The following is an 11,467-nucleotide window of genomic DNA, read 5'->3' as shown; positions in this document are numbered from 1 at the left end:
AAAACGCACCCCCCCCCCCAATATAAAGCTGATGGCTACGGGCCTGCTGATACTAATAATTACTAAATTAGTATAACGCAAACATTCAATTTTCACTTTGAACCTCGGCGCTGGCCAATGGCAATGATGAATGACGTATTCAGGACGTAAACACTGTCTTGTAAGTTGTAATTGAAATTTATAGCATACAGACATTGAGGCAGTCTGGTCATCACCAATCCACTGGCAGCAAGATCAAGCCCGCACGTACAGCACACACGCGCGCCATTGACTATATATATACAACTATATTGTTGTATATATATAGTCAATGGCGCGCGTGTGTGCTGTACGTGCGGGCTTGATCTTGCTGCCAGTGCACCAATCACCATCACATGGTTATCCCCATTCAGACTTGTATGAAAATAATTTTACGGCAAAACAGACCAATTTGAATTTGTTTCCTTAGTAACTTACTTTACTTTTCGTGGTAAATGGCACCAATATTGAAACGTCACGGTAAAGGTGTGTCGCAAGAAATAGTAGTTCCGTACAACCCATGACCCCGAACGTCCAGACAAAGAAGGTGGCGCTGTTTTCGCTTTTCGTGATTGAGTCTCTGATGCCGATTTTCTTATCATTCTTATCAGTGATTTTATTGATATCGTAAGTTTCTGAGCGAAATTTTGTTATCTCTCACAATCTCTTTAGTAATTCTGCCTTTGTTTGTTGTGCGTAATTACACGTTAAATGCGATCATTTCTGTGCGTTATTGAGTGCAACACGAGAGGTTTAGTCGGCTGTACACATACTGACATAGGCATGATAGTGACATTTTTACTGTAGGGGGCTGAGATGGTCTATCACTCTATGTCCCCCAGGCCAGGGTACTGCCTGAACGTACCCTGGTACTATCTAATATGCCGGACCGTACCTCGCCTACTCCACTAACGAGTCCAGGGAGTCGCCTACGCCTACTCCCTAACCCTAACCCTAATCCTAACCCTAACCAAATAAACCATATCAAATAGTGAACAGGGTACGTTCCGGCAGTACCTTGGGGGACATACTCACATAGACCCTATCGGCCTATGACTATGACTATGAGCCATACTGTAGGCCTACCGATGCACAGCCACCGGCACTTGGAACGACGAACGTCTCAATTAAAAAAAATAATGGTAAATAAACACGAAATGTATTTACTACCAAAGTCTTAAAGTGATTACGTCACCGTAAATAGTAAAAGTTTAAAAAAACAAGTCCACTTTTTCAAAATATGAAAGTGATTCGGTTCACTTGTTATGCCTTATGGTTAAATTGCTGTGTTATACTTCCTATTCTGCTGTTCCGATCGATGTGAACAAATACTTAAATGACTTATACATAGCCCATAGCAAGCATTTAATGTTGTGATCAATATATCAAATCGCCCACATTTTTTGGATTTTAAACTAGTTGAAAAGCAATCTTATCACATGTGTAAGAATTTGAGGATACATTTAGTGCCGTTAGTACTTACTTTTAATGTACAAAAATGGCAACAAAATTGTTCAAATATACCGGTACACCATTGAAAATTCGTGACGTAGTCAATTTAATGTTTCTCTACTCTATTTCGCCTATTATTGCCGATAATTACCCGTAAATGCCGGTCAAATGCTCATCTGCAACACACAAGTACACCGCACGCCCGACCTTAGATACAATAATGTAACCCAACAAGAGTAGGGTTACAACGCGAGCCTATTCTTTTCTTTAGAGGAGCCCCTGAGTGATTCAGTTTCCCTACTCTTGTTGGGTTACATTATTGTATCTAGCCCGCCCTGTGCACAAACAACATGAATAAGAGAGTTCCTCTCTCTTATTCATGTTGTTTGTGCACAGGGCGGGCGTGCGGTGTACTTGGGGTGTTGCAGATGAGCATTTGACCGGCATTTAATATCGGTTATACACGGAAATACATTTCGTGTTTACATTTTTTTTTTATTGAGACGTTCCAAGTGCCTTGTGTATCGATGCCTCCACCTTTACATATATACCGTCCGGCAGTATATTATCATTGGCATATATCGAAAGCTATGTGCAGTTTACATAATGCTTTTAGTTGTGTGCCAACGTTTTTTTACCCAAATTTCAATTTCAATAGCTTGCTCTGTTATTCATGCATCTGCTCGCGGGCCGCGGCATTTGATAGCAGTGACGGTATAACGTTAGCCAATATTGTTATTGAGCGTTCTCTGTCTGAGAGTTTGCTTTTTCAAGACAACAGTCGCTCAAGTTTTCTTACGCTGGTTAACATCTTTAAAATCCTATTCCTTATAAATTTGATTTGGAAGCCATGATCTTCCCTCATTGTCACTAGTTATTTGAGGTTTAATAGCCACATAACTAAGCACCATGCAGTCTGGTTGTAAATTCACTCATAGTAATTAGGGAATTAGTATAGTTCCCCCCTTTGCTCCCCCTTCCTGTTCCTTATATAAAGATAATTTATCTCAATGAGTGTAAGTTTAGTAACTGCTGATGACTGATGGCATCTGATCCATCCAAGGATTACCCGTAAATGCCGGTCAAATGCTCATCGCCTTACACACAAGTACACCGCACGCCCGCCCTTAGATACAATAATGCAACCATCCTTGATCTGAGCTCTTCTGAGCCATAGTATTCTCTTTGTATGGTAGGCACTTTATATTGTATGGTTGACTCTAGTAACACTAGTATGTTAAACAGTAGGCGGCGCTATTGGGGGTCAGACTAGCTCTAGTACTATAGCCCACGTACAGTTGCCGCAGGCCTGCGGCAACTGTACGCGGGCTATAGTACTAGAGCTAGGGTCAGACATGCTGAGTTTGGGTAATGAAATCACCCAAAAGGTCAATAATGCATTGACGATTGGTTTCCCACTTGTCCTGCAAATTTACACTTAAAAGCGTTTCCATGTGTTGCTCGCAGGGTTGTGGCGGCGCAGCACGCTGCTATTCGCTGAACTGTCGTCGCCAACATGGAGGAGCAGCAGATGAAGACTGAGCCTCTCGTCTATGACGTCGACGACGACAGCGAAGACGATCAGATGCAGCAGGAAGACGTCGCCAACGGCGAGGACAAGGACAACGCGATCGTGCCGATCAAGGACGACCGCGCCGCCCACCTGTCGGACGACGTCGGGCTGCAGGCGGCAGACCTCGGCGCGCAGTTCCGCGATTGGGCGTTCGGGGACGACCAGGCCGTGTCGGCGCTGCAGCAGACGCAGCAGATCCAGTTCCCGGTGGATGCCGACTGGCCGAGCATGGTGGCGCCGACGAGTAGCGCTGTCGCGACGTACCAGCTGTCGCCCGCGGACCAGAAGCGCGTCTGCAAGATCTGCCTCGGCCGCTACAGCACCGACTCGGCGCTCAAGTCACACATGCTCGTGCACACGGGCGAGCGGCGCCACCGCTGCGTCTTCTGCAACAAGTGGTTCAAGCTGAAGCACCACCTGCACCGGCACGTGCTGATGCACGTGCGCATCCACACGCGCAAGTACGGCCGCGCGCTCGTCTGCATCGGCTGCCAGACGAGCTTCGATGAGGACATCCCGATGGCGAAGCACATGTCTCACTGCCACGCGATCCGCACGGGCCTCGGCGCCACCAAGGACACGCACAACGGCTCGCAGTTTGTCACGTTCCTCGGCACGGCGGACGAGGACGTGCCGCCGGGCCAGGACACGACGATGCGTGCGCCGCGCCTCAAGATGTTCGATAAGCAGGGCTCGCCGACGGGCGGCCGAAGCGCGCTCGCGGCGTCACCCTCGCTGCTCGACGCCGCAGCCGCCGCAGCCGCCGCCGACAGCGCGCGCAAGCACGCCAGCCGCTACTACAACTCCGACCCGACAACGCAGAGTCTCGACGACTCGTGCATGCCGATGATGTCGCCGCTGCACTCGCCGACGGCTACCATGGCGACGTCGCGTGCGCCGGCGATCACCGCGGCAACGTCCAGCAACACGGCGTACTTGCAGCAGGCGTACAATGTCTCCAACGCTGGCACCGGATACGCGACCTCCCCCGTGTCCCAGGTGACGAGCAGCGGTGGCTTCTCGCAACGCATCATCGGTACTAACACGATAACCGGCACACCCATAGTGGAGAGTAGTCAGCGGCCGTCTCACGGGATGGCGCAGAGTCCGACGTGCCCCCAGGTGGCCTCGGTGAGGTCGCTCCCCTGCTACAATCGAACTCTTGGTACGCAGACTGTGGAGTCCGGCATCTGCTCGGACCAGTTCACGTGTCCTGCGTGCAACATTGACTTTAAAGAAAATGCCCTTTACCTGATGCACAAGACGCTTCATGGGCCCGAGTCGCCGTGGCAGTGTAGCCAGTGCCAGGAGAGTTTTCCTGATAAGTATGGCTTCATGGCCCATCTTCTCAATCGCATGTCGCACAACTGAGCCTGTGTTTCCAACCTAGAAACTCAGCCATGAACAACAACAGTGTAAGATGTGACTGTTTAAAAATTTAAAACCAACATTTTAATGTTAGTGCATCTCATATGTATGAATTTATTGAGAGTACCTATATCATGAAGTAATTATTCTAATTAATCCATTTCCATGGCAGTTGTTGTACAGTAGAATGCTGAATTTATTTCAGTTGCAATTATACAGTATAAGGCTATGTTATGGGTTAGAAATATATTTATAGAAGCTTTATATTAGTTAAGTAGTTGAGATTTCTCATTAATAAACTATCTAGAACACATTCTAATTATTAAAGTGTTTAAGAAAAGTTGCTCAGGGTTTCTGCCAGGAGGGTAAAAGGGTAAAATTCTATACCCAAAAATATTTCTATGGTATGGATCCACACCCAAAATTGCATCTGACAGATGCAGCTTGTAGAATCGCATGAGCGTGCGTCCGTCCGTCTGTCCGTGCGTCAACAGTTGGGCACAAATCTAAACCGCTCGATGTACAGTCACGATATTCGGAACGTCGGTGAGGGGGGATCGTGAAAAGGACTCAGGATGACAAATTTGGGGGTCAAGGGTCAAAGGTCAAGATGTGTATCCTTGTATCCTGTATCCTAGAAAGGTAGAATATTTCCCCCTTAACTTAAGGTATAGGAGGAAATACGGAATTGCGGCACAAATCTTAACGGCTCGACCTATGCTCTTAATATTCGGTGTATATAGTGTGATGGGGAGGAAACCCATCACCAGTGAAATTGGAGGTCACAGGTCAAAGGGCAGTGGGGGAAAGGTCAGATATCAGACATTTTCTGAGGACATGGCCTAATGGACAGAGTGAAAAACTTTTTTGTTTCAGCGCTGACCTACCATTTTTATCACTTTATTGGAAGGACCATGAAATGTGCTTTCCACTGACGTGCGAAGAGTAAGTGTCTGATAACCTTTTTGACGTGGTCGCGGCACGTCCGACGCTGCAGCATAGAAACAATGAGAGAATTAGTGACGTGGTCGCCGCACGTCCGACGCTGCCGTGCAACATCAAGAGATGATTGAATAATTTCATCGGATCTCTATAGTTCACATAACAATAATGTTTATCTCAGTTAGAGCCATAATAAGTTCTAATTACTTACAACGACGAAATTTTCGTCCATCTCTCTGATAGACTTCCTCAGGTCTGATGTTTCCAGGTTTGCACCAAAAACATCAGACCCAAGGAAGTCTATCGGAGAGATGGACGAAAATTTCGTCGTTGTAAGTAATCATAACTTATTATAGATCTAACCAAGATAAACTTTATTTTTATTTAAAACAACGAGATAATTAGTGACGAGGTCGCCCAATAACAAGAGAATTAGTCATGCAGCCGGCAGAAGAACTGCACAGACTCGCTGCAATGCAGACGCTAAACGAGGGACACGCAGATCGCAACGATCTTGCCGAAAGTCATTCCGTTCTGCCTTCGATTGGCCGGCATGCCTTCATTTGGTTACTGCTGTGTTGTACGCTTATTTATGCTGAGAGGGTCTATGTCCCCCAGGGTACGGCCCGGTATACCGGAACGTACCCTGGTACTATCTAATATGCCGGACCGTACCTCGCCTACTTCACTAACGAGTCTAGAGAGTCGCCTACGCCTACTCCCTAACCCTAACCCTAACCATATCAGATAGTTACCAGGGTACGTTCCGGCAGTACCCTGGGGGACATATAGACCCTATGAGCCTTATTTATGGACACGTACAAATCATGAATGTAGTTCAGTTGTGATTAGGGGTGCACCGGATCCAACTTTTTAAGTTCCGGCCGGAACCAGAACCAGCCGGAACTTGAAAAAAGTTCCGGCCGGAACAACCTGGCCGAAAACGGAACTTAAGCTGGGAATATTCAATAAACTTTACAGTTTTAATTGGCCCAGTATTGCGCAAACTCACTCGGCCTGAACGAAATATTATTAGCAGGCACATCACTCAGGTATGGAAAGCCATCCCCTTCAAAAATCATTTTCAAACATTTCAAATACACAATTTTAAATCCATTTTAAACATTTCAAATTAATTAATAAAAATACAAATTACTTTATATTGTTCGAAAAATTTAAATTCAACATTTAAAATCAATTGACAGAATAAAAAATCAATTTATTAACTTGCAAATTAATTCACAACTTTCCAAAATAATTGCCGGATATACAAATTCCTTCACATCATTGTAAATATCCATTTTCTAAACGTACAATTTATTTTCAAAACAACAAACCAATTTACTAACTTGCAATTTAATTGAGAACATGTTACATGACTCCCGTCTATTCGCGGACTAGAGAGGTCAGACGAGGTCAGAATTAGGTTCACGACCTCTCCGTCGCGAAGTCGAGTACGTCTCTCCACTATCTTTTGAATATTGTGATAAATGACGGTCACGTAATGGTGCTCACAGCTGATAGTAACGCTATAGCCTCAGGGTGCAAGGGGCGGACACGGAAAACCTTGAACTAGGGTAGGGAGGTATGTGAGTAAGAGCATTAGAGCTTACATTGCACGCAAATACACAGCGAGTTCAATGAACTGCTGAGAACATGAGCGCGGAGAACAGATGCTGAAACAACTGCGAAACATGAGTGTGGAAATACTAAAACTGCACTGTCCAAGCCTCAATGATATTAGCAAAGGTATGAATCAAATATCTAGTAGCGTGTTCAAGTTCTAGTAGCGTGAATCAAGTCTTAGTAGCGTGTTTTACTAATAATGGTGTGGCTGCCAACCTCTCAAAATTACTTGACAAGAACGGAGATTTAATCACAACATCGTTACGTATTTATTCTGATTCATATCAACGGAACGAATATCATATCAATGTATATCGATATCGAATATCAATCGTCGTAATGTATATGCGGATGTTCTATCGAATAAGCGAATACCGGTACTTTCTGAATATGCCTGAATATACGTAAAATCTGAAAATATACAAATTGTACCGCAGATCAGAGAACTTTATGATAAATTACGTTACATATATTCACAGGCCCTTGGAGGCTCAAGTTTCGAAAAAGTATAAGTCTATATTAAGAGCGAAGCGGACGCTTCGCTCTTAATATATAGACTTATACTTTTTCGAAACTTGAGCCTCCAAGGGCCTGTGATATATTATATATAGGAGCCACACCAGTATGAGTTCTATATGATAGTCCCTGTGACTATTTTTCATCGGGAGCGACCAGACGTGAAAAGAACTTGCTATGCGATGTTGGACACACGCACAGTCAGACGTCACCTTTATTATTGATGATACGAGAAGAATGCTTGAAGTTATAGTGGAGTAGACACCAAGCTCCGTCTTTCGACAATGTCAGCAGAGGCGTAGCTGATCGACTCCCAGAGAATAGATGGACTGGTGGTGCGGGGACTCAATGGTAAACAGGACATTGCTCTATACCGCCGTGTTACACTAGGAACATCATACCTGCTTTATTATATTGGCCTTATACCTGTTACGGGTTATTATTCTGTATCATATTCGGCTGCTTTTCATAATTTTGCAATATATCCTATATGTAACGTAATTTAATCATGATAAAAGTTTAACAGTTCTCTGATCTGCGGTACAATTTGTATATATTCAGATTTTACGCATATTCAGGCATATTCAGAAAGTATTCGTATATTCGATAGAACATCCGCATGCATGCATACACGACTACATATTCGTTCCGTTAATATGAATAAATACGATGTTGTAAATCTTCGTTCTTGTCAAGTAATTTTGAGAGGTTGGCAGCCACAAATGGTATTTCTTGCCTTTATAACTGTGCCTCCTTGTGACGGGGTTTGCTTCCGTCATTCTCTGCTTTTTCTGGAATTCTCCCGTCTGGAGCTCGATATCCTTCTCAACTCTGGTTTAAACTAATAATACGTACTACTAATAGTAATACTATATACTAGTCTATATATATAGTAATAGTAATACTAAGTATAATAGTAATAGGATCAGAGAGAAACCCTTGATTGGGCCTTTTAGTACAATGCTCAGTATCATAGACTTGGCTAGAATAATCTCTATAAGGCTATGATTGAGGTTTAAATCACGTTGGCATAACAAACCTAGCTGTCACAATGTTTACCTATATAGATCAACTATAAAAGTATAACTCTACCAATGTAGCCCCTTCACTCCCCAGGGTTTTAATGCTGAAAAGGCATTTAGGAATCAAACTAGAAATAAAAAACGGGTTGTGTTGCAGCTAAAAACAAATTAGGCTGGAAGTTGTGCATGTGTAAACATATTCAAGATTATATTATAATCATTGCTGCAAAGGCAGTAGTGGCTGGGGACAGTGACTACTTCAAATGGTGCATTTCTCGCCCATATGTGAAAATATTGTATATATATATTTAATGAATTCAATTTGAACCTTGTGTTTTGTTGTGTCAGTCTTAAAAAACAAATTACACGGTTGTTTTTAGTAGTAAAATATTACTGTCATGGTGAGTCTTCCTGGCACATCTGCCGATTTGGATAGCTTTATTTATCTTTATTGCTTTTATTAAAACTTTTATCTCGAAATGATAATTGCTAAGACATTGCTGTATACTTTTTGTGACATCTCAACTAAAGTTTTGAATGGGTAACACGTCTTAAAGTTTCAGCATTGCTTTTAGTTAAAGGATAGCTAATATGAGTTATTTCTAAGAATTTTAAAGATGTGGTCTCATTATAGTGCGACAAACCTAGCATACTGCTTCATGTGTTGGGCAGTTTTGTAAGTGTTGTCACATTAAGTATTAATGGTGGAATGTAGCTGCTGTCTAGTAGCTTTTGCTTCTGAAGCAAATACCTATACTTTTATTTATTTTCATTTTCAGGAACTGGTATGAATTTTGTTTCTAGTATAGAATGCTAGCTGTTTCAGATGCATATGTGTGTGACTGATAATTTAATTTGAAATAAAATTATATATAAATCAAATGTAAAGAAAATTATACTTCAGCTGTTTTTCGTGTGTAAATTTCTTGTAAATACGGTATATTTAACAATCGGATTGCTTGACTTGATACGTGTGTAGTCTGTAATAAGACCCATGCTCACATGGCCTAGTTTCAATTAAAGTTCATCACAGTATTACATCACATTGAAGTTGCAAACATTAGCTAATGGAACATGTGCTTATATACCAAGAAGACCCTATAGCTAACAGGTGGCTTCAGTTTTGATCAGACCATTCAACCTCACATACATCATAAACTAATACTTTATGAGTTTTTGTTTATTTAGGTACGTTGATTCAATTTATTTCAATTTTATCATACACAATCGGGCTTTTACAAGGACGTTCCTCTTCATTGCCATATGTACCATATTGCACTAAGCAAGAAAATAGTTTCTTCAAGAATCTAAAAAGTTGAAATACAGATGGGAAACTATGCTATTTACTGAAGCCATAGGTCCTAGTGACCACGATTCTAATATAATGCACTCACAAAAAACATATGTGTGCGTGCGTGCGTGTGTGCGTGCGTGTGTGTGTACTTGCGTGCGTGCGTGCGTGCGTGCGTGCGCGCGAGTGTGTGTAACTAAACTGTTTAGACTGTAGTCGGTCGTGTGTAGTTTAGTAGACGCTTTTCAATGCACGCATAACAAACGCTGAGTTACCTAGCTACTAATAAATAATGCGTTATTTCTTTATATAATAAACCGCGGCTGTTAGCTAGGGCTGTTAATTAGGCCTGCATAGGTAATGAGATGGTTATTTGATCCCTGCGAACATATCATACAGTAGAAACCCGCGTATAAGAACATAGATTTTTTCAAGTTAGCCTCAACATGTTCTTATATAAATGGTGCTTACTGAAAAATTAGGCTCAAAAGGTTCTTAAATAGGTTCTTAATTGTTTCTACTTTTAATATGTACTAGCTGAAACCCGCGCGTATTGACTGTGATGCATTTGTTACCAGTACAGTTGTGTTATGTGTAAGGTGTTATATGGAGAGTTTAGTTGTTGCACATGTTTGTTTTTTTATGGTTGAGATGTCAATACAAATATGTAGAATCATGCTTACACGTAACACATTAACCATTTGTTTAGCAAATGCACAGTGAAATACAGACACACGCACGCACGCACGCAAGCACACACACACACACACACACACACACACACACACACACACACAAATGTTTTATTGTATGCTATTGTGGCGAAGTCGATCCTGTCCGTGTGTTGCCCGTCATCTCCAACGTTGACGATACTACAAAACAGTTACACGTTCATTGTGATCATGCAGGAATTAATGTTATAGGGGGCGCGAGCGAGAGGGGTGTGGGCGCATGACATTGTGATGTGAGGCGAGCGTGCTCGCTCTCTTGACGGCCAACAGTAGAAGCGGGCGGACGTGTTATTCGCCCGGGCTCTCTTGACGGCCAACAGTAGAAGCGGCCGGACGTGTTATCCGCCCGGTCTCTCTGGACAGCCAACAGTGGAAGCGGGCGGACGTGTCATCAGCACGGTGTTTGTTTTGTGGTGCTATATAGGCCGGATGGCTAGGACGATGATAATTATTGTGGTGTAAACAAGGAGAGCATCGTCGCGCCCGCAGTGAGAGCGGAGTGAATCTCCAACGCGCTGAAATGCGAATGTAGTGTGAGAGTAGCGACGTGTTGTGCGCCAGCACCCAGCTTAGTCCTGGTAGGCGAGAGTGGATCGCTGCTGTAACTGGCGACCACTCTCCTGTGTAGTAAGTAGTTTATTAATAAAAGCGTTGTTCTGTACGTCTCTTGTTGCTGTTCGTTTCGTCCGCGAGTCCTGGTAGAACCTGGGTGGGAGACGTAACTTCCCGAGGAGAACTTCGGCCACGCCCGAACTTAGCATACGATCACGGATAGAGGGCGAGAAGGTGGCAAAGGAAGGAAAAACGTTACACTGTAATTAATCGGTATCAGTAGATCTGTGTTCATAATTAGGAGAGCGCCCTAGCCTGTAGGGTGCTAAATACCTACTTCATCCGCTCACGCCCATCCCTTTGCCTCCATTGTCTT

General features: G+C 43.3%; 2 protein-coding genes across 2 annotated transcripts in view; both read left to right on the top strand.

Moving 5' to 3' along the window:
- Positions 1 to 467: 467 nt before the first annotated feature.
- On the top strand, positions 468 to 4,921 carry LOC106808193 (zinc finger protein 236-like). Its single transcript, XM_014810796.1, has 2 exons — positions 468 to 645; positions 2,938 to 4,921. Exon 2 carries the CDS (start codon positions 2,987 to 2,989, stop codon positions 4,412 to 4,414), a length of 1,428 nt encoding a protein of 475 aa, XP_014666282.1. The 5' UTR covers positions 468 to 645; positions 2,938 to 2,986; the 3' UTR covers positions 4,415 to 4,921.
- A 1,868-nt stretch (positions 4,922 to 6,789) lies between these two features.
- LOC106808206 (ester hydrolase C11orf54 homolog) overlaps positions 6,790 to 11,467 on the top strand; it is a 17,283-nt gene continuing 12,605 nt past the window's right edge. Inside the window, exon 1 of the mRNA XM_014810815.1 lies at positions 6,790 to 7,102. Coding sequence (XP_014666301.1) covers positions 7,027 to 7,102 — 76 coding nt within the window. The 5' untranslated portion in view covers positions 6,790 to 7,026. The remainder of the gene's footprint in view (positions 7,103 to 11,467) is intronic.

This window comes from Priapulus caudatus, unplaced genomic scaffold, assembly GCF_000485595.1.
Source record: "Priapulus caudatus unplaced genomic scaffold, Priapulus_caudatus-5.0.1 Scaffold259, whole genome shotgun sequence".
Classification (NCBI taxonomy): Eukaryota; Metazoa; Priapulida; class Priapulimorpha; order Priapulimorphida; family Priapulidae; genus Priapulus; species Priapulus caudatus.
This window is presented reverse-complemented; position numbering and strand designations above follow the sequence as displayed.